The sequence below is a fragment of the Lithohypha guttulata genome (genome assembly GCF_036872675.1).
Source record: "Lithohypha guttulata strain CCFEE 5908 chromosome Unknown scaffold_2, whole genome shotgun sequence".
In the NCBI taxonomy this organism is placed as follows: domain Eukaryota; kingdom Fungi; phylum Ascomycota; class Eurotiomycetes; order Chaetothyriales; family Trichomeriaceae; genus Lithohypha; species Lithohypha guttulata.
Window position 1 is genome coordinate 3,992,597 of NW_027042751.1, and position 22,542 is coordinate 4,015,138.

At 48.9% G+C, this 22,542-nt stretch overlaps 7 protein-coding genes across 7 annotated transcripts; 3 read left to right on the top strand and 4 right to left on the bottom strand.

Moving 5' to 3' along the window:
• Positions 1-899: 899 nt before the first annotated feature.
• LTR64_003574 (uncharacterized protein) lies at positions 900-3,554 on the bottom strand (the record flags this gene model as incomplete). The annotated part of the gene is made up of 1 exon (XM_064897930.1): positions 900-3,554. One exon carries the CDS (start codon positions 3,552-3,554, stop codon positions 900-902), a length of 2,655 nt encoding a protein of 884 aa, XP_064756880.1.
• A 729-nt stretch (positions 3,555-4,283) lies between these two features.
• On the top strand, positions 4,284-5,785 carry LTR64_003575 (uncharacterized protein; the record flags this gene model as incomplete). The annotated part of the gene is made up of 3 exons (XM_064897931.1): positions 4,284-4,583; positions 4,641-5,589; positions 5,640-5,785. 3 exons carry the CDS (start codon positions 4,284-4,286, stop codon positions 5,783-5,785), a joined length of 1,395 nt encoding a protein of 464 aa, XP_064756881.1.
• A 739-nt stretch (positions 5,786-6,524) lies between these two features.
• LTR64_003576 (uncharacterized protein) lies at positions 6,525-6,734 on the bottom strand (the record flags this gene model as incomplete). Its single annotated transcript, XM_064897932.1, has 1 exon — positions 6,525-6,734. The coding sequence occupies one exon, from the start codon at positions 6,732-6,734 to the stop codon at positions 6,525-6,527; it is 210 nt and encodes a 69-aa protein (XP_064756882.1).
• A 51-nt stretch (positions 6,735-6,785) lies between these two features.
• PKC1_2 (Serine/threonine kinase) lies at positions 6,786-10,337 on the bottom strand (the record flags this gene model as incomplete). Its single annotated transcript, XM_064897933.1, has 3 exons — positions 6,786-6,847; positions 6,906-9,815; positions 9,866-10,337. The coding sequence occupies 3 exons, from the start codon at positions 10,335-10,337 to the stop codon at positions 6,786-6,788; spliced, it is 3,444 nt and encodes a 1,147-aa protein (XP_064756883.1).
• Positions 10,338-12,241: 1,904 nt separating this feature from the next.
• On the top strand, positions 12,242-16,944 carry MET5 (Sulfite reductase [NADPH] subunit beta; the record flags this gene model as incomplete). Its single annotated transcript, XM_064897934.1, has 2 exons — positions 12,242-12,272; positions 12,326-16,944. 2 exons carry the CDS (start codon positions 12,242-12,244, stop codon positions 16,942-16,944), a joined length of 4,650 nt encoding a protein of 1,549 aa, XP_064756884.1.
• A 376-nt stretch (positions 16,945-17,320) lies between these two features.
• Positions 17,321-18,921, top strand: CLP1 (Cleavage polyadenylation factor subunit clp1; the record flags this gene model as incomplete). The annotated part of the gene is made up of 2 exons (XM_064897935.1): positions 17,321-17,461; positions 17,518-18,921. 2 exons carry the CDS (start codon positions 17,321-17,323, stop codon positions 18,919-18,921), a joined length of 1,545 nt encoding a protein of 514 aa, XP_064756885.1.
• Positions 18,922-21,520: 2,599 nt separating this feature from the next.
• LTR64_003580 (uncharacterized protein) lies at positions 21,521-21,991 on the bottom strand (the record flags this gene model as incomplete). Its single annotated transcript, XM_064897936.1, has 2 exons — positions 21,521-21,841; positions 21,920-21,991. The coding sequence occupies 2 exons, from the start codon at positions 21,989-21,991 to the stop codon at positions 21,521-21,523; spliced, it is 393 nt and encodes a 130-aa protein (XP_064756886.1).
• Positions 21,992-22,542: the final 551 nt, after the last annotated feature.

Consider the following 22,542-nt stretch of genomic DNA (forward strand, 5'->3'; position numbering starts at 1 on the left):
TGACCACAATATCTTAAGGTAGCCTCATTGAGGAGACGATTAGCAGTGGTTTGTCTTTGGGACCAGTGAGGTACTGCCCTTTGTAACGCTGCAATATTCAATGTCGGCTTCTGCGCAATGCTATCGGCATCTCGCTCCTCGGTCAACTCCTGGGTTGTGCAGGCATACGCAGAAAAGCTATAGACTCATTCCTAGCTCGGACGCCTGAGGAAGAACGAATCTCAGTGCTGCTTCTTTACCTTTGCCATGGTCCATAGTCGTGCGACTATGCCTCAAGGCACCTCCTCAGCGTATAGTTCGTGTTACCAACTGCTGTTTCGAGTGTGTCAGTCTCTCAAGCACGCCCACCGTAGCTATACGGTACAGCTCGAGAGTTTCACGCATTGCATATAGTGATGTGTTCAAGACTGAGCAAGATCTCTTGAAGAAGAGTGAACATCGGAGCTATACGAATTGAGAGGTGCATTTTTATGTCGTTATCCATCGTTACAAACAATAGTGCCGGCTCTTAGTCGCGATATTCGATGTCTACCGGCAAGAATATCGAAGACTTGCTCGCTCTCTGACGTCCTACAGTATCTACTAGTAATCAGTCAGATGCCAAGATTGTATAGTGCTGGAGAAGTACATTCACCAAGCTCAAGACATACTCCTGCTACTCTGCGTATGCCAATATCGTCGCTGGGTAGGCGAACGAAGTGCTAAACATGCAAGAGGAAATCATTAAAGAGCTACGAAGATGTTCTCGCTTACTCTATATTTCCTAGGTGTAAATTCATCGAAGTCATGCTGGGTATCATTCATAAACAGTCTGTCCATAATTCCTTGCGCCCACGCTTCCACGTCTCCTCAAGCAATAGTCCATAACTCATCGCCAGGCCGCATTATGCACGCCGACTTCAGAAATCCCACTCTATCAACCGTCCATCCTTGCCCCTCATCTGATCAGGAGGAACATACTCCCTACCTTCAGCCTCAGCCTCTTCTCTAGCAATTCGTTCAGCTTCTCTTTCTTCGAGCTGTCTCTTGTTGAGCTTCTCCTTTCTCTCAATAGCCCTGGGAGCCTCCTTGTTGCGATCAACCTTGCGGAGAAGTGAAGGGATAGAGTGGCGCTTTGAGAGACCAATACGGGCGCGAGCGTTGAGCAATGGAGTGCCACCGAGCGACTTCGAAGAAGAGGGTGGAGCTTTGGCCACGGGTGTCTCTACCTTGGTTGCCGACTTCATTGGTGTGGACACAAGGTCTGCTGACTCCGAGGCAGCTTGCACTGACTCCTTGGCATGCTCTTCGTCTTCTTCCACTACGGCCACACTCTCCTCGGGACCCGCTTCTTTCGACATGGGCTTTGATTTTGAGCCTCTAGCCTTTTTCGGCTGAACGTTTGCATCCTTCTCTGCCAGCACCGGCCTCTCGTCTTCATCATGATGAGCGTCCTCCGGGACTTCGACAGGTTCTTCGGCCTGCTTCTTTCTCTTTCTACCACGCTTCTTAGGCGCAGGTATAGGTAGAGCAGGTTCCTGGTGGTCATTGGGTTTCGATAATTTAGGTATATCGATCGTGACTTTATCACGACGACTGGTGCCTTTCGACTCGACTTCGTCATCGTCAAGAGTATTGCTGTCTTCATTCACGGCAACTTCGATTCCATCTACCCCCAAATTGGATTTCATGTCTTCGCTGCCTGCCGGTATTGGTGATATCGTCTCTCCAATCGCCTTGTCTTGCAGATCGATGGTTTCACTTTCTGCCTTGTCGTCCTCATCATCCAGCGCCTTCTCGGGCTCAGGCACCACAACGTCGTTCTTGGATTGTTTGGCCTTGGTCTTTTTGCCTTTCTTTCCCTTGATCGAAGTGGGTTCGTTCGACGATTTCTCAATGGTTGGTATTCCATCTTGAGCAAGGTCAACTTCGTGTTGCACTGAAGATTTGTCCCAAGTCTCGATGACCTCGGCCTTAGGTACCACTTCAGATAAAGGTTCCGGCTGCCCACGACCTCGCGCTCTCCTGCTTGGCCTAGGTTTATAGCGCTCGGGTGATAGACCAATCACATCTTTCCGGTCAAGGCCAAGGTCACTAGAGGGCAGCTTCTTAGGCGGGACCTCTGGTAAGGACATTTCAGATTTTTTCGTCTTCCTTTTCCTGCCTCTCTTGCTACCTGTGGATGCATGCGAAATCTCCGATATGTTGGAGACTGAATCTACAGTGCCAGCTCGGATAGCGCGATCGAAGTTGTGGTCATCAAGGTGAAGCTCGTCAATGTTATCTTGGCCATCGACACCTACGTCATCGACCTTCCTCTTTGGTCTTCCTCTTTTTTTAGGCTGTGGTTTGAGGGCCTCATTCTCCCGTGCAATGATTTTATCATGTGTAGGTAGCTGAGGCTCAGTAAACAGTTGTGCAGGTTCTATAGTCAGGTTATCATCCGGATTAGTAATCGGCGAGAACTCTGGGGACGCTTGTGGAGGCATCCCTTTAGCACTATCCAGCTCCTCAGGACCATCAACAGACCCGTAGAGTGGGCTTGTTTGCATCTCAGACAGAAGCTCAGTGTTCACAATACCAGCTATGGTAGTGTTCGACGCACTTCTTCTGAAGACCTCGTTTATAGCTCTTTGGTCGTGATCATCGTCCCCTCCAGTCGAGATTTGGCTTGGTGTGCCAAATGGATTAGTCTCATAACCCACACCACCACCAATAGCATGAGGATTGATAGTGTAGGACTGGTAATTGCCCATTGAGCTCTTACTTGTTGTGCCTCCATGTAAATTAGCACCAAAAAAGGTGGTAGGCGCGCTGTATGGCTGATGTGGAAGATATGATTGTGCTGATGGTTCATCGATTTCTATTGTGTCTCCACTATTAGGCATAACAGTGCCGGCGCTGGGCGAGAGGTGTAGACTCAGATCCAAGGGCGAGGTGTATTGAGTTCGCTGGTCAACTGAGACCAGTGGCTCAAGATCGCCCGCTACATCGTAAAGTGCCTCTTCCCTTTGCTCTTTTGAGCGGAGCAAAGAATCACTTCCACCATCGACCATGACATGGTACTTCATAGATGCAGCACTTTTGGGCACGCGTGGAGACATCGAGTCTGTTCTAGCCCTCTTCCTTGGGCTGTTGACTTGGCTTGAGTGTTTGGCCATGCCATCTTGAGCCTGGGTGCGCTCTCTTTTCTTGCCGACCTTCGCCTTTGTATCTTGCTTCGCAACTTTGGTCCCCATATCTCTGGTGGTTCTGCTGCCTTCGGTGTGGGAACCGGCTCGGGAGGCGGACGACGGGGTAGGAGCGACCTCGTTCAAGAATCGATTCGTGCTAGAATCGAGCATGAGCGAAGTCGCTGGGTCGATCGCGTTTTCGTTACTTCTATCAGAGGACGAGAGGCGTTGTGTCGGGCTACACAAGGCATCAAAATCGATGTTCATGATAGGATCTGCGTCAAGCAGCTCCACTCCATTCCTGCTGCCAATTGTGGATGCTGTTCTTCGGACATGTTTAACGTGAGGCGCTGGTATAGCAGCCTCGAGCTCGTCATCAGAGTCGGCAATTTCGCGAGGCATGGCGACTATGTATGCATTCTTCTCGAAACCTATATCAAGGTCATCTATTCGACTCGAGGGCTAGAGTGGAAAGTTTCTGAAGACGCGTTCCGGACGCGTCTTAGGAAGGCACGCACGTCATTTCTTGGCAACCTTAATCGCGTCTTCCTGTACTTGTACCACTGAAGCAAGCTGTAGGTGTAACCTGCACTTCAAGTCAGAATATCATACGTGCGAATTTGAACGACAAAGGCCGGTGCTCTTTTTGTCTACACTGAAGTTCCTGAAATTCTATGCCGAATTTAGTCCTCGGATAGATTTGAATATCCGTTCCACGATTGTTGTAGCCAAGCGTTACTTTGAAGGGTACAAAAATTGAGACACCTTAAGAAGAGCTGTGCTAATGTAGCATCCGACGTGAGCATTCCCTTCCGAAGATCAAATTTTCCGAGTAGCGAGGTATAGCAAACATCAGCATGGCGTTTGTGGTAGTTCATGCATACAAACAAATAGGCAGTGGGCAGTCACATGGTGACTTCACTCAGTCGAATGCTCATGCAAAAAGAGTCGAAGCAGCTGAGCACGTCGCTTTTCGAGTGATAGTCGAAACCTTCACTGCAACTGTCCCTCCGGTCTCCACTACGAAGAACGTTGAGGCACCTTAACTGCCGTTCTTTTCCCTCTGAACCTTTCCTTCGTACCACGTTCACACTTCACCGCCAAACGAACATCCTAGCTAAAACGGTCACGATGGCGATCATGGGCGTTGCGACTCTGATCTCTGTCTTTGTCTTCTTTTCCCTCACCAAGATTGTCTTTGCTGGCGAGGAGTGGTTCGTCTTCTACCCGGATGTATTCGCAGACAATTACAATCGAGATTGGGGTGATGGTCAGCCAAGCACAAACGCTGAATTTGAAGAGATACTAGCAAGTGACGCGGTAGCGTCAACCATGTACGCCTCTAAGAGCAACGTGCTTGAATCAACATGGTTTTGGACCGCAAAGGTCGAAGAAGAGACAGTTACTACCAAGTACTTCCAGTTTAATCTTGTGAATCACCTTTTAGCCATTGCTAGCAAGCTTACCGCGACTGACAGAATGCAATAGTTGAGAGGTATCGCAATCCACCCAGAAGACGATCGTGTCTCAAGTGGTCCCTCCTACCCGTGGACTCCACCCAAGAAAAACCGACCAAGCAAGACCACCAGATGGGCGAAGCGTGCCATTCAAGATCAACAAGACAACGCTCCTCGACAGCTGAAGTTTTTGTCAATGACAGAAGACCAACACAACGATCTTGATCATGCCGAGTACAAATACGCACACGAACCTGGTAAATATGTACGTGTGTACGTGGTAGATCATGGTATAAACCCCAACTCGGTTGCCTTCATTGGCAGAAGAGTTGAATGGATTTTCTCGGAGCCATTCAGCAATCACGAACAAGTGGATACAGATCTTGATGAGGACAAGTCCGAGTACGGTCATGGCACCTGTATGGCCGACCTTGCGGTTGGCAAGATCAACGGTGTTGCAAAGGACGCTGAAATTACTGCCGTTCAGGAAGACACTAGAACCGGTATCGCTCACACCTTCCCAATGGAACACATGATAGACGGTATGAGCAAGGCACTTGACGACATTGTTATGCGCGCAGGTCCTAGCGTCGTGTTGATGGCTTTTGATTTCAGAACTGAGGACAACGAGCCCTTCCGTATCTTCGACGATGCTTTCTCACAGATCCTGGCAAAAATGGATCAAATTGGTGTTTCGCTTGTGACCAGTGTACCATCGGTGTTGATATGTCCGGGGCCACCATGCTCTTACGGCAATCCTGGTAGCCGTAATTACATTCCAGATCTTATCACTGTGGGCGAGGGCAATATCTTGGACGGCGCGTATGGTACCGAAAACCCTAGCGTACGTACACCTTGGACGACACTTTACGCTCCAGGTAGCGATTCAGATGAGAACGGTGAAGGTCCGGGTATTCTTTGCGCAGATCCAAAGGACAACAACGCGAACAATGACTGGCACCAATCCGGGACATCGCACGGTAAGTACCCATCCCAGCCACGCAAAACAAGAACTAACGTGTCAAACCAGCTAGTGCGCTCGTTGCCGGCCTCATGGCATACTACAGAGGTCTCGGTCTTGACAAGGCCGCAGCTCGACAAACACTCCTCGGAAATACGTACGCGAGAGTCTCGGACGGACCTTTGATGCCTTGGAACGGCTACACGGGTTCCTAACCCATCGGCAATCGTTACGCAGCGTGTCTGCTTCACAAGCAGATGGCAAACAACCATTTTGTACACAAGTGGAGGAAGACGCCATTCACTTCGAATGATTGAATGGGGAGCAAAGCGCTGTTTTGACTGAACTACGAGCTCGTCATGGACGATCGTGCTACCCTTGATTAACAATACACTACACGTTTCCATCTAATACAATCTCCATTCACGAAACCTTGTAGTCTTCGTTTTCGTCTCTTTCGACCGAGCCTGAGGGTGATATACTTCCCTATATAAACACTTTGTAAAGATTGTGAGCGACAACCCGTGGCTTGTACTGGTCTCATCGTGACACGACTTTGCGCGACGAAAATCACTACAAGTAGCAACGCAACTCAATTACTGTCGATGGGCGAGTACAAGCGAGAGAATGTAAATCATTCTACCAACGGAAGGATGCCTCCCATCGGGACTATCATCCCTTCTTCAAGAAGAACAAACTATACGACGTACCAATTTTTCTCTATATTGTATCATCTTTTCATCTGCTGTTGCTTTCGTGTCAACCATCTCTTCGTCAACATCTGTACAGCGTCCACTATGGTGCGACGACATCTCCTCGTGGTGGTAACCTGCAACGAGCAGTCTTTCCGTTAAGTCATCCTTCAGTCCTCGTGACAGACATGTTGAGCTGGCATGCGAGCAGGCTCGAGTCACTCTGATCGCTGTATATCTCACTGTCTTTCTAGGCCTCCATTTACTCGTGTGGCACAGATGACTGTTCGATCTGATCCCTGAAACTCTCAATACTTCCACTCTTCAGCTCCTCTTTGTGATCGATGTCCACCTCTTCCGCAACGGCTAATTTCACAGCCGGTTCCTCCCTATCGGAGGTCGGGAAAGATTCAAGGCTAGACTCGGTACTAGACGGAAAGTCATCGCTGGCATTGAGCAGAAAGCTTTCCATGCTAGTCGTCGGTTGTAATTCGTTTGCTGCTGTTTCTCTAGCTTCATCGCCCTAGATGAAGTCGGCAGAATATGAGAAGCCTCGGAACTCTTCTTGATGCGCCGCAGAAAGAACTAGAATGGTGTCAGTAGTGCTCATATACATAAATCAAAAACTTGATTGTAAACTTACCACTCTGTACTGGTGTCAATACTGGAGTGACACTAGTGAATTCCGAGTCAAAGTTACTGGTATCCTTGGCATCCTTGATCTGAGGCTTGTAGGGTGTCGGCACTCGCTTGTTGTAGATATCGTCCCAGTCTACTCCCTTGAAGAACGGATGCTCCATAATCTCTTCAGCATCTCGTCGGCCACTTCCCAATCGCAGTTCTGGTTCTCGAGTGAGCAGCTTTTGCAGGATCGAGACACTGTCGCGTGGCATGTGAATTGGGTATAATGGTTCGTCGGCTAGAATAGCGTCGTAAATTTCATCCTCGTCCTCACCACGGAAAGGTGACTGTTGCAATAACATCTGGTAGATCAACACGCCAAAAGCCCACCAATCTACTGCACGACCGTATTTCTTATCCAACAGTATTTCAGGAGCCATGAACTCAGGCGTGCCGCAAAATGTCGATGTTGTGCTGCCGAACCACATATTCTCTTTGCAAAGACCATAATCGGCAATCTTGATGTGCCCATCAAGCGTCAATAGAATATTGTCGAGCTTCAAATCACGATAGATCACACCATTCTCGTGGAAATATTTTAACGCCAGACAAACTTCTGCTGCATAGAATTGGGCTCGCTTAAGACCGAATTGTCCTCTCTGAATGTGCAACATCAAGTCACCACCAGATATGTACTCCATGACGAAGTAAACTCTTGTTTCTGTCTGAAAACAGGCGTGTAAGTTGAGCAAAAATGGATGCCGTTCCTTGTTTGCTATCAAGAAGACCCGCTTCTCGGATTTTGTCGATTCAACTTCATCGTTTTCAATGATAAATTCCTTCTTGAGCACTTTGATAGCATAGAGCTTTTTGGAGCTCTTGGCCTCAGCCAACATAACTTTGCCAAAGTTACCCTTACCCAGCACGGCTAGGAAATTGAAATGGTCAAGACCGATTCTTGGCCCCTTTGAAGCTGGAGCCGAATCTGCTTTGACGACTTGCTGTTGTGGAACCTGTGGCCTTGGTTGAGCTTGCTGCTGATGACTTGGTGGATACTGTGGTGCAGCAGGTGATTGTGGAACCTGCGCAGGACGCGCTTGTTGCATGATGGCTTGCTGTTGCTGTTGTTGTTGAGCTCGATTGTAACTGGCATATGCACCGGGGTCGTAAGCGGCATGCTGTGGTGGCTGTTGCTGCTGCGGTGATTCCGTTCGTGGAGGCCGAGCGTTCGCGTATCGATCGGGTGCATGTTGAGAACCGTAGTTCGAGTAACTTTGTGATGTCTGAGATGGAGGTCGCATCGAGGAGGTTGCCGCTGCTATGGCTGCGTTCGACGTAGCTGTCTTCTGCATGGCTGGCCTCTGCTGCTGCTGAGGTGGAGGTTGTGGGGCGGGGCTTTGAACAGATTGTGTAAACATGTTTTGGGCGGCCGTGACAGCCAGGTCCGAGGGCTTTGGAGACTCCTCATATGATTGTTTGCCGGGAGATGCTATGGTGGTCGAGCCGTCGGAGATGAAGCTTTGTGTGGGTGACTGAGGTCCTGGTCGTTGTCGTAGTGTTCTGTTCGATAGACCCGAGCTCACTGAAGAAGACTTGTTGTGTTGCTTTGTCCGCTGAATCGTTTCGAGAATCTCATTAGCTACTATCATTGACATACCACAGAAGTCAGGTACGAGGTGTTGACATTGTGCGTGGCAGGTGAGACCACATTCGTTGCACTTTTTCGCGTTCTTGCGACCAATTGGTAACAAATAGCCACAATGGCAGCACCAGTTCGCTCCGATGTTGGAGAAATTCTCGAAGCGATGTGGTATGCGGTGATTTATCTTTTCCTCGTCCGGATCTGTTTCGTAATTTGCTTTGCTGATACATTTGGTGACGACTTTCGGGTAACATTTCGTATGGCATGTATACTTGCAATCTTCGCACTGCATACCAGCCGAATACTTGAGCAGGTCTCCACAGAGAGCACAGCGCATGACGTTGTAAAATTGTTGCTTGACAAACTTGTGGCCCTGCTTCTCGTGTACCTCCTCTTTCTTCTGTCGAACAGCACCCTGTCGATTGAGACCAATGTCGAAGGGTCGTCGCTGGCCAGTGTGCTTTTGAAAACTCATTGAAAGGTGTATGCGGCCCGCGGGTTCAAGAGAGAACCAGGAATCGATCATTGCGGGCTGAGCATGCTGTGGCATGCCTGCAGCTGGTCCAGCACTAGCACCATCACCTGGAGGCATATGGGGAGCTTGTGTTGGTGGAGGTGCAAATTCACCACTGCCACCGTTGCCCATCTTGTCAGCGGTTACCCAGTTTCCTTGTTGGAGCTCAGCTTCGATCCTCTTTCTTCTCATCTCTTCGGCTATATCTGATATGCGAATCCAAAGGAAAGCGATGGGGGTAGGTCTATCGCCTGATTTATCATAAACCGTGAGTTCAATCTCGTTAGCTTTATCGATATCAATGGTGAATATCTCGTCCATCCATCTATCGTTCCTTGTGGCTCGAGTCTTGGCGCGAACATTGTCCTCGACTTTCATGATGATGAAGGTTTCTGGACCACGGGAAAAGCGAGAGGATGCTGCATGATCCACGTCACGGATAGCATTGATTCGCATCTCCAGATGACCGGAGAGAGGCTTTCTCATATTAGGAGCATTCAAACTGTCGTCATCGCCTTCGACCGAGTCATCGATGCCGACATGAAGATCCATATAGCGCTTCAGAGCCTGTTTCAGCAACTGCACCTTTTGGTTGCTTTCAATACGTCGACCTTCAGCGTCTGCCCTACTCTTTCGGTCTCCTTCGTCTTGATATAGCCGCACCATCTTCTCTATACCAGCCTTGTATTGTTTTTCCACACTGAGCTTGAATTCAAGTTGCGACAGCATGAGCTGAATCTTTGGTCCCAGGTATGGAGTGTCATACTTGATGAGATCTAGCTTGTGTCAGTGCTTAATTTCAGACAAGGGTAGAAGTGCAACTTACCTAGCTTTGAGAAGTTGGGTCGTGCCTTGGGTATGGGAACATTGTACGGTCTTGGATCGCCATAAGGAGCACGAGGCGGCATCATTCCTGTACCTCCTTGGCTGTAACCGCCAGGACCCGGGTCACCATAATCACCAGAATCTTGATAGTAGCCTGAACGCTCTTTTGGAGGCGGGGTGGGCCCAGAGTCCATACCGGAACCTGGCAAAGGTTTCCTCTGAGTTGAGGGCGTGCCATAACCATGGGCTGGTGGTGGAGGGGCGCCATCGTTGACTTTGCGTATCTGCAGTTTCCTCAACTGCTCCTCCAAATATGCAATGTTTCTCTTGCCATCTTTGATGTTGCTATCGGCTCTAGCCTGTACTGCAGCGTTATTTGTGGACTGTCGCATGTGCGTTGCGCCATTAATCAGAGCCTTCTCTCGATCGATCTTCCGCTGTACTTCCGTTATCTGGAGATCGGTATCTGCCATAGCGATGGCGCAGGAAGACTTTTGAGTGAGAATAAGACGGTGCTGCTGCTAGAGAGGCAATCCTTACTCGACGGTTGTAGGGAGAAAAGGTGGCTTAGTGCCTCAACGCAGTGGTTGAGAGACTGTCGGACATCTGTGTTTTCGGCTGACGATGACGAAGTGGAAGTGGAGGAAGCGGTGGTCACGATACAAAGGAATCTCACCCACGACTGTCACGTAGTCGGATGTCCAAGACCATACAGGCAGACACTTAGACCAACATGAGGTCTTTACTGTGGCCAGCGATAGTGGTAATAGTGTCGTGTGAGGTGAGGTAAGAATATGCTTGGGCAGCCGAAGGTGAATGCACGATTGATCGATCGTCCACTGCCTTTCACGTGGGTCCTGAAAGGTGATTCAAAACCATTCCCGGCGTCCGCAATAGCCTGACTGGCGTATAAGTTCCGACGGAAAAGTGACAAATACCACCAATAGTTGTTCACAGTCTCAAGTCTATAAGTTCAGAAATGGCAAGTACAAAGAAGCTATAGAACTGGCCATGAACAGGAGGAGCAGCGTGTTTCCAACATATCGACATTGGTTTTTCGAGCCTCAGGCTTTACACAAGCGGGGTATACCCAAACAGCTTGCCTAAGGCAGGTGTGATAAACATGCGTGATCCTGGTTTCCCAGAGTTCCAGCCCTGGTCGCAATAATGGAGTATCTGAGTAGCACAAAGATTGCCCTGTCAACAAGCCGATCATACCAAACAGATGCAGGATATGACCTGCTCCGGCATTTAGAGTCTAGGCGGGAGATATCTTCCCAAGCAGCCGCTGATTGTGTCTACGTGATGCTAGCTTGCTAATTAGAGAAGTAACTTTTCGCAGAAAAATGAGACCTCCCTCTTACTACGCAATGTCGTTGCATGGATGGTCAGATTTACCAGCATCTAACTATGGCTTGTCGAGCATTCAACAAGCTCTTAAGCAAGAACTGGTATGGAAATCTATCTTTGAGGCTACTTGAGCCTTGAGACCGAGGGCTTAGGGCGGGTACAAGTAGCTTAGCAGCACGACTGCATTCAAAGTCGACACTCGTATAGAGGAGAGTCGAAACAGCAAGGCTGAATTGAGATGTAGAAGATGTATCACGATTCGACGTGGCTCCTGGAAAAGAACCGATCGCTGAGTTCCTAGCCTAAGCTTCTCAATGCGCACAGACTATCCACCTATAGACTGAAGACTTGAGCTATGAACTGAGCGAGAAAGTTGAAAAAAGATTTAAACGACGTTCCTTGCTGTCCTGACTGATCTCTTCTCATAACGAGGTCGGTGTGCTGAAAGTGGTGTAGGCGTGCAGCAAGCGTCGAAACTCGGAGTGAAGGGCATGGAATGCCTTCACGTAAACAAGCCTGCATCACGTCAAAGGTTGCGTGCTGAGACAATCAAGCGTCGTAACATGGCAGCACGTAGTATTCTTCCTTTCGGTGACAATTCTGGATGTGTACAACACGTTCAGACAGCAAAGTATCGAAAGCTGGAGAAGCAACCAATGAACAAGTCGGGGATAAGCCGACACGAGCTCCGCGAAGCAGTGAGAAAACTCCGTAGAGTTTTGAATCCCTGCCTCCATCTTTTCTCGCGATTTTTGATGGCGCCATTGACACCTTACCGAATCAGAACGTGTAGAATGACGAGACTCGCTGGTAATCTCATAAATTTTTAGAAGACTCTGATCGAGGCCAGATTCGCCGCTGAGCGGAGCATAGGATCATGAACGCTAAGAAGAGCGTGTTGCCATGCTAATAATATTAATCGTAACTGAATTGTCGTCGTCGTTCTCTTTTGTAACTGCTCATCTCATATACTAATCACAGCCATACTCTTGTCGGCGAGCTCGAGGTTTTTCTACCGACAGCCGAAATGGGCTCTATCAGCAGCCCTGCCGAAGCAGGTATGTTTCGTGCCCCTCTAATCGCATTTCCTCGTTGCTGACGGATTGGCCAGTGGCAAGAATTGCCTACCTTACCAGCGATGTTGTTATTTCTGTTCAGCCATCCTTGACCGTCGATTCGGAGTTTTCGCACTACCTGAATCAATATACCAGCAAACAGATTAAAAACCTAACATCGAGAACGATACCCGACATTCAGCGACATCGACAGAATGCCGACCCTCTTTTGTCAGCATACAAGCCTCTGCAGGAGGGCAAGCTCGTCTCTGCGACTACGTCTTCTGCTGTTCTTCTGAACTCGATCCCTCACCTCTACAAGCTAGCTCAGCAACCCATCGTCCTACACGTGGCTTTGGCTACATCTCAAGCAGATTTCTCAGACATCAGCTCCATACGGCAGTGTGGCTTTACCTTTTTACAGTCGGAAACTCTTCAAGATGCACAAGATATGGCTATTACAGCTCATGCTCTTGCTGTAAGGAGTGGCAAGGGTGTGGTGCATTTCTTCGATCCTTCAAACTCCCTGAGCGATACCCCAATCGCTCCAGAAAGCCGTGATGTGCTACAGACTCTGTTCTCCAAATACATTCCCGGCCGACCGCAGAACGAGGAGGACGAATACTTGTATGTTGACTCTGGAAGGATTGCTACTACTGCAGACCTGCCTGTGTCAGGTGTTTCACCAAACCAATCCAGCACAACATCCCTTCTGCAATCTCAAGCAACAAGAGACGTCTCTCCAACTGCTGGCACAACTGAGACTGCTTCAAGCGTCTCTTCTCGCAGACACAGCAGCACCGATAGTTTGCCGACCTCGTCCGCTGGCACTAGCGTTGACGCACCCGTTGCTCGGCCAGTTACGGCCTCTGATATTTTCTCGTATGTGACTGATATCTGGTCTGTATTCAAGGAGTTGACTGGTCGCGAGTATTCTGCTGTCGAGTACTCCGGTCCACCAGCTGCCGAAGCTGCTATTTACATCTTCGGTTCAACCGGTGTTTTTGTCGACGTCTTGGACAGCGATGATTGCCCAGCCGATCTATCGAACGTTGGTATTATTACTGCGAGGTTGTATCGACCATGGCTTGGTGCTTCCGTGTTGCTCGATGCAATTCCAAAAAGCATTAAGAAGATTGCTGTCTTGGAGCAGCTGCGCCGAAAGACTACGAAGTGGGGCCCATCCTTCATGGATATTCTGTCCAGTCTCAATGCAGGAGCCAATGGTCAGAATCAGATTGCGATTGTTCAGTACAGACTTGGCCAGATAGACGCCGCAACCGCTGCTCAAGCACTTCGAGGTATTTTCCAGAACTTGACACCTGCAGTCTTTCCCAGGTCACATCAGAAGCGAAGAGGACACAGCAGAGCTGCATCCCTGCCGATTCAGAATCTCAGTATTGGCCACGAAACCACCCCTACAGCTGTGGATCTAGGTGCCGAGCAGCCAGAAGCTGAGAATGCTTATTTGAAAATACTCAATCAGCTGTTCGGAGACAGGCTATACATTGCCAACCAGGCCAAAGCCAACAACGCTGGTATCTCCGCGTCCATTGCTGCTAGCCCAGAATATGGCTTCGGTTCGTTGTTAGCAAGGATCGAGCACAGAGAAAGGTTTGTGCAAGAAGTGCAGCAAGCTGCCACAAGCAAGCAATTCATCACAGATGCTCCTAAGCAGTGGCTGGCGAGGTGGGCTTTGAGTGCCGAAGACTCTGCTAAGTCGAATCAGAACGCAGCTGAAGTCATTCCTAGATTGGCCAACGATGGCTCGTCGCTTGCGAGCAGCTTACTTGACAACAAAGCTCTGTTCTACAAGGAGTCACAGTGGTTGATCGGCTCGGATGCCTGGGCGTATGATCTTGGCAACTCTGGTGTTCACCATGTGCTACAGTCAGGCGCCAATATCAACATGCTCATTCTTGACACACAGCCGTACTCGGAGCGTGCGGTCGTTGATGCCACAAGGAGAAAGAAAGACATTGGACTGTATGCTATGAATTATGGCAATGCTTACGTGGCATCTACAGCTGTCTACAGCTCTTACACTCAAGTCCTCCAGGCAGTGATCGAGGCAGAGCAGTTCAACGGCCCTTCAGTCGTGCTCGCCTATCTGCCATACAACAAAGAAAACGATTCACCCCTGACTGTCTTGCAAGAGACGAAGAAAGCCGTTGATCTTGGTTTCTGGCCTCTTTACAGATGGGATCCTTCGAATGAGAAGAAGGGTGAACCAACATTCAATCTCGATTCTGAACGAATCAAACAAGAGCTTGAGCAGTTCTTGCGCCGGGACAACCAGCTGACCCAGGTCATGAACAGACATCCCCAGTTCGCTGCACACCTGTCAGAGTCATATGGTTCTGAGGTCAGAAAAATGCAAAAGAGACGTGCTAAGAGTGCTTACGAAGCTTTGTTGGATAGCATGCAAGGCGCACCTTTAACAATTCTTTTCGCTTCGGACAACGGTAATGCTGAAGGTCTTGCCAAACGACTTGCCAAGCGAGGCAAAGCTAGGGGTCTGAAGACCATGGTCATGGCAATGGATGAGTATCCTATTGAGGACTTGACCTCCGAAGAGAATGTGGTGCTGATGACTTCTACCGCTGGTCAAGGCGAGTTTCCCCAGAATGGTCGTGCATTTTGGGAAGCTATCAAGGATGCTACGGATATGGATCTCAGCAATGTGCACATCACGGTCTTTGCTCTTGGTGATTCTCACTACTGGCCAAGGAAAGAGGACAAGATCTTTTACAACAAGCCTGGAAAAGATTTAGATGTACGAGTACAAGCATTGAACGCAAAGACTCTAACGCCACTCGGACAAGGAGACGACCAGGATCCAGATGGTTTTCAGACTGGCTATCAGGAGTGGGAACCACGTCTCTGGCAAGCACTCGGCGTTGCTAATGTTGAAGGACTACCAGAAGAGCCTCCACCAATCACAAACGAAGACATCAAGATCGAATCGAACTATCTTCGTGGCACAATTGCAGAGGGTTTGAAGGATGTGTCAACTGGCGCTATCTCTGCCTCCGATCAGCAGCTCACGAAGTTCCACGGCACATATATGCAAGATGACCGTGACCTCAGAGATGAAAGGAAGGCACAGGGTCTTGAGCCAGCATACTCCTTTATGATTCGATGCAGATTGCCAGGCGGTGTGGCTACTCCATCGCAATGGTTGCAGATGGATGCGCTTGCTGGTGCTCATGGCAACCAGACTATGAAGCTCACTACCAGGCAGACATTCCAGTTCCACGGAGTCATCAAATCTCAACTGAAGCCAGCTATGCAGGCCATCAACAAAGCACTGATGACCACACTCGCTGCATGCGGTGACGTTAACAGAAATGTCATGTGCTCGAGCCTGCCAACCATGTCAGAATACCATCACGACGTACATGCCGTATCCCAGAAGATCTCGGATCATCTGTTGCCGTCGACATCTGCCTACCACGAAATTTGGCTCAAGGACGATGCCACTGGCGAGAAGACCCAGGTCGCTGGTGATGCAGTACAAGACTTCGAGCCTATGTACGGACCAACTTATCTTCCTCGAAAGTTCAAGATAACCATTGCCATCCCTCCACACAACGACACAGATGTCTATGCTCACGACGTTGGCCTCATTGCTATCAAATCAAAAGAGACGGGTCGGCTCGCTGGCTTTAACATTCTTGCAGGTGGTGGTATGGGTGTCACGCACAACAACAAGAAGACATACCCACGAACTGGCTATATGATGGGCTATGTTCCTGCAGACAAGGCACATCTTGTGTGCGAGAAGATCATGCTTGTTCAGAAGGACCATGGTGATCGAAAGAACCGAAAGCATGCTCGTCTGAAGTATACAATGGACGACATGGGTAACGAGGTCTTCAAGGCCAAAGTCCAGGAGCTACTCAACCCTCTGGACATTAAGTTTGAGGCTCCGGAACCTTTCAAGTTTCAGTCGAATATCGACACTTTCGGGTGGCAGAAGGATGAGAAGGGCTTGAATCATTTCACGTTCTTCATTGAAAACGGCCGTGTCGAAGATACAGCTGATTTCCCTATGCGAACTGGTTTGAGAGAGATTGCCAAAACTCACAAGGGCGAATTCCGATTGACAGGTAACCAGCACCTATGCTTGTCTAATGTTGCAGACGAGGACAAGGAAAGCATTGCTGCTTTGATGAAGCAGTACAAGTTGGACAACACCAAGTTTTCTGGTATGCGACTAAGCTCGTCCGCTTGCGTGGCGTTTCCGACTTGCGGTCTTGCTATGGCAGAGTCCGAGCGTTACTTGCCGGTCCTGATTACTAAACTTGAGAAGTGTCTGGAAGACAACGGTCTTTCACAAGACTCAATAGTGATGAGAATGACAGGATGTCCTAACGGTTGTGCTCGACCTTGGCTTGCAGAAGTCGCCTTTGTCGGTAAAGCCTACGGTGCATATAATATGTACCTTGGTGGAGGATACCATGGACAGAGACTCAACAAGCTATACAAATCGTCCATCATGGAGGAGGAGATTCTAGAGATCATGAAGGATCTGCTTTCGAGATATGCTAAGGAGCGCAAGGAAGGAGAGCACTTCGGTGACTGGACCATTCGCTCCGGTGTCATCAATGAAACAACAGAAGGCAAATACTTCCACGATAATGTGGCTGAGGAGGAAAGTGACGCGGAATAAACAGATTCGGTGTCTGTATTACTGTGGGTGGATGATTATGTTTGCAAACAGTGTGTTTTAGCGTGCATGGAGGGAGTTCTTTGTTTGTTTTCTAAACCAACGTTCGACCCAAATCGAAATGGTTGTCTACGTGAGTGCCTTCGAAATAGTCGGCAATAGTCTAGAGTGATACAATTTGATCACCTTTGAAAAGTAAGTGCCAGCTGAGAAAGTTTCTGTGTAATGTGAAAATGCACAGAAGTGACTCCCTTATGTAATCATGGTTGCCAAGCTCCATGTTCCTGCACCTTGTGGACCTCCACTCTTGAAGAAGGCCCCTTCCCCACTCAAGCGCCATATCTCCAAAAGATTTATTTTCCGAAATGGATGTTCCAACATGTCTATTCCGGGTCTTGATCAGGATGAACCTGAGGAGGACATTGTCCGAAGTCAGGCAGGACAGGTGAAACTGTTCGAGCTGAAGAAAGAACAGGAATGGAGGTTCGAAGTTGCGCTTGGGCGCACCATTGAGGTGAAAGTACGTTTGAGAATAGACGATCACCTGCGTGGACAGGACTAACACATCTTTCACAGATCACCCAAGGTACAGCCGAGCTTTTTGGCACAGAGCTTGTACTCGGCAAAGCCTACACCTTCCTTGCGACGAAAGCAGCCATCTACACCTGGATAGGATGTATGATCGAAGTGACCTACGAACCAGGCGCTCTAGCGAGTGAATACGTGGCGGAAGAGACAAACGCAACCGAATACATCAACATCCACCTCGCCCTTGAATCGATAAGAAACAAAGACGCGACCGCGCCGAGATTGCTGATTCTTGGACCGGAAAATGCGGGCAAAACGACACTTGCAAAGACCTTGACTGGGTATGCCATTCGTAATGGACGTTCGCCGGTTGTCGTCGGACTCGATCCTACAGAAAGCATATTGAGTATGCCAGGAACTCTGACTGCGACAGTATTCAAGACACTCATTGAGGTCGAAGCTGATGCCGGTAGTGGTTGGGGCACAAGTCCGATGAGTGGTCCTAATGGCGAAATCCCTGTCAAACTACCATTGGTGTACTATTTCGGTGGTATGGATCCATCTGAAAAGAATGGAAGACTTTACAAATCACAAGTTGCGCGACTGGCACTTGCTGTGGAAGGTAGAATGAAGTCAGCTGGCCAGGAAGAGATTGAAAGAAGTGGAATTATCGTGGATACCCCTGGCAGCCTTCTGTCTGCGAAACAAGCAAGCAATAACTATGAACTTGTGGCACATATCGTCAGCGAGTTCTCAATAAACGCCATAATCTGCCTTGGCAGTGAGCGACTGTACAATGACATGGTTCGCAAATTCGATAAACAACCCACCAGTGGCTCTGGTCGAGCATCCGGTACAGGCAACCCTCAATTGATCTCAGTCATCAAATTGTCGAAGTCAGGTGGGGTAGTCGATCGAGACGCAACGTATATGCGAGCTGTAGCAGAGGCACAGATACGGTCCTACTTCTATGGAAACCCAAAAGTCGGTGCAAGTATATCTCTCCAACCTCGACAGCAGCAAGTCGATTTCAATAGCCTGCCTACTGTTTGGCGCCGGATATCGTCCAATTCACACTCTTACGGGAACCCTTTCTCGAGCACGAACAACGAAGACAGTTTCCTGCCTGGCGGTCTGGACGATTCTGAATACGCTCCTCCACAAACAATCCCGTCTATCTCTGTCCCACTGCCTGAGAATCAGCTCTACGAGAAACTTGCCTCACCAGTCCCAGCACTTCGAAACTGTGTGTTGGCAGTGATGAATTGTTCACCAGATTCAGATGAACAGGAGACTTTAAGAGATAGTTCTTGTATGGGTTTTCTTTACGTGACGGATGTGGATTTGGAGAAAGGAAAGATCAACTTGTTGAGTCCTGTGGCCGGACGTGTTCCCAACAGAGCCTTGGTCTGGGGAGAAGGAATGGAAGGTGTGCTAGGGGTAGTCGGCTAGAGCTGGCTATGCCTCAAGAACATTATCAGTGGTTATGCGACCACAGCGAGTCGTTATACCGTTAAACACTTTGTCCTCCTGTAAGCAATAGCTTATTACCCTTCCTCCACTATTACCTTTTAGCATGTAAAACATGACGTACATAGTCTGATGCTGGTGACGTCTAAGCAGAACGCTATTCCTCCACATGTTAACCTGAAAGCTCTATATAGCAGCTTACAATATCACGCCAAGATTCTGCCAGTTCTCTAATCCCTGCAAAACCTTCACTCATCTGAGCAAAGAAAGATCACGAAAAGAACAAGAAGAACATACCTCAACACAACAAAAACAATTGCAACCAACAACTCTAAACTTACAAGCACAAACAACCATGTCGAACCTCATCAACAAAGTCAAAGATGCAATTCACAACCACGATGATCCTAACGTCCCCAGTAGCACTAGCCAAACCAATACTAACACCAACAGCCAAACGTCAACGACAACACAAATGGGTCAAGGCTTCAGCAACACAATCGCCGGACACGTGGATAACGACCCTGGCGACGTTGGCTTGAATAGATCGCAGGGACTGGCTGCGCGAGATGTCTCGGAGGAGACGTTGAGGGCTGGAAATGGGGAGGTTGTAGGAGGACGGGGCGGGAAGTAGAGACCAGGATGAATAAGGGGTTGGAGATGAGGAGAGGGGAGAAGGGGTTGTGATGGACGAGTTGAGCATTAGATCGCTGTAAAAGCGGGCTTATATGATGGTGACATTTGTTGTTAGAAGAGCTCACTCAGTCATGAGGTGATAGACTTGTCTGCCAAGTTGACATTGAAGAAGATAGAACAGTATTGAGTTGTTATGCATTGTTGGCATGGTATGTGATTGATAAACCATGGGTAGTTATTTAGGCTTTTTGAGCCGTTCTTGTGAGTCTCTTTTCTCATTCCGAGTCTTCTGGAATTCCGAGGGATTTTGCGGGTTTTCGCAAAACCCTAAGAACATCCTTTCACCAACTGTCTTCGTTAACAGTCTTCTGTATTGCCATCTATCTCATGTTGAGAAAACAGTCAGGATGCCTGCATGAACGCTTATGAAACGGCTATGGTTATCAATGGCATATTGGTTGTTTATTGTCTCGATGCATCTTTACCAAAACCATGTAATCACATAGTCGACATGGCTCGATCCCTCGTGACCAGCCTAATATACAAGTCTAATACCAAATCACAACAAAGCTGCCAGTCCAATCACACCCAATCCGAGAGCCTGTTGCATACCTCCCACGTGTGTCGCGACAGCAGCCGCTCCCGCCGATGATGAATTCGCTGCGCTTGCAGCCACACTGCCGCTGCTTGTCTGTCTGCTAAGACTGCTACTTGCGCTGCTCACTGCACTGCTTGCGCTTGCACTCGCTGCACTCGCTGCACTGGAAATGGAGCTGCTTGCGCTACTATCTGTCGCAGTCGAGATTGCTGAGGATAGACTGGAAGACGCGCCGGCTGCGACTGACGAAGCGCTAGAGGCGATGGAGGAGACAGCGGCGGAGGCGGAAGAGAGTTGGCTTGAGATGAGAGAGGATGCGGATGCTGGGTCGGTGAGGCTGGGTCCAGCGGTCACGATCTCTGTAGATACGATCGACTGAGTAAAGGTGGACGGGACAAGGGCGAGGAGAGTGAAGAGGAGTGCTGATGTTGGCTTCATAGTTGCTGAAGATTGCTTCCTGAAGGAAATGGTCGAGTAGTGGAGTAGAGGACGTCGACTAGAGAACTTCAACTGCTCGTACGAGATCAAGTTCTCTCCTAATGTTTCTGCTGCGCAAATTAATAGACAGGGAACAGCTGAGTATCTTTCAGATCAAGCCTCTGATATAAGTAGATAGCTTCACTTCCTGCCATCGTCACTACACTCGCATAGATAAACCAGATAGACGAGCACGCCAAGCTCCAGGAACGAGTGATCTGACTGCATCAAGACAGCACGATGGCTCGTTATCTCAGTTCGATAACCATTATGGTTATACAATTGGCCAGCGAGATGAACGCCCAGATTCGATGCTCATTTTAAGACGTGTTAGAGTACGATAGCAGGAACGAAGGTTGCTGATCGCGGCTTGGGCTGACGTCATGAATTGACGGTCGTGTGCTCTTGAACGAGCGCTGGCAGCAGAAGGGTACCCGAGTATCTGTATACTTTGTTTTCTTGTTGTGAAGATGAGTCAGTCACAGGTACTGCATAGGGTCTATCAGTTGCTGCGGCAGATATCTATGAACTGGTAGTGATTAGAGAATGTGTAGAGAACAATTAAAAATCAAAGTCATAGACTTCAGTCACCTCAATGCAGCATACGAAACCATAGGTGTAGACCGCCTGAAACCAGTGCCTGAAGATGACTCCAGGCATACCTATTTGTAGTACTTGGACTAAGTTGAGCCCTAAGTTGAGCATTGGGATATAATGAACTGCATGGTAGTGAAGCCTGCTCCATGCCAATAGCTATGGGAACTGGGGAGAAAAAAGAAAGAGAGACAGAACTCGCGATCCATCTGTGCCTGCGTAATCTGCACTTTCGTCCGCAGCATTGCCATCGACAACAATAACAGCAACCAAGGGTCACCGCCTAAATGTAAAGTATCGTCGTCCCACAGTGAGAGTTGCCCTAGGTCTTGCTCTTTCCTGCCTTGCTTCCTCAATCATGCTGTCCATGGTCTGAAATCTAAGCCTTCGTCGTCGGAAGAATGCTGCTTCTCGAAGACCGAGGTGGCCGACCTTGGAGAAGTACGAATCATCTGCGCACGCCGGACCTTCAGACGTGGTGAGCTCGTCTTTAGTGGACTGTGACGGCTGTGGTTGCAGGAAGAATTCTTTGATGGGTGTATCTAAGAGTTCACGGTATGTTGTGCGCCGTATCAGTTTCGCGTTGAGAACCTCGTCCTGTCCAGTTTATTTTGTGTCAGTACTGTCTTTCACGGAAGAAAAGAGTGGAAGGCAATGTTAGAGCGGTGTGCTTACATCGTGCTCCACTTGGCCGCGGTTATTAGGAGATCGATCAGTTGCTGTCAATCTTTCCCAGTGAAAAGGCATGTCACCTGGTCGCCTGTTGTATTGTACATGTTGAGCGACAAGGTAGTCGTCAACCCCACGACCTTGAAAGCTCCAAGGCGGGCCCCTTGCGGCAGGCAATATCAATCGATTGAGCTTGGGATGACGAAGAACGAGGTAAGACATGAAACGTAGCTTTGGTCGCCTGGGACTAGCGACGAGTGCGTCCTCGGTAGGCCGGTAGAATGTTGTATTTATCCGCAGTTGCGAGAAGATCTTGAGGTAGGTTAGCAATGGCATCTGATTGCACAACAACGACAGAACAGGCGGCCAGTGTCGTTGTCTGCTCAATAGTACACCTGTAGGGATCAGCGTCGTCACATGAAGCAGAATTGCTTGGATTGATGAGTACTTGCCATCCTTGTTTAGCTCTAGTTGCTGAATCATTCCGCAGTTGAGCAAGTCCAACCTTCGCTGTTGTCTGACCAGCATGATACTGTTCGGTATCCAGCTCTTGTCCTCCAGGACAGTCCGTGTGCCACAGTACTCGAAGAGTTCCGACCTGATCTGATGACAGCTTAGCATAAAGGGCA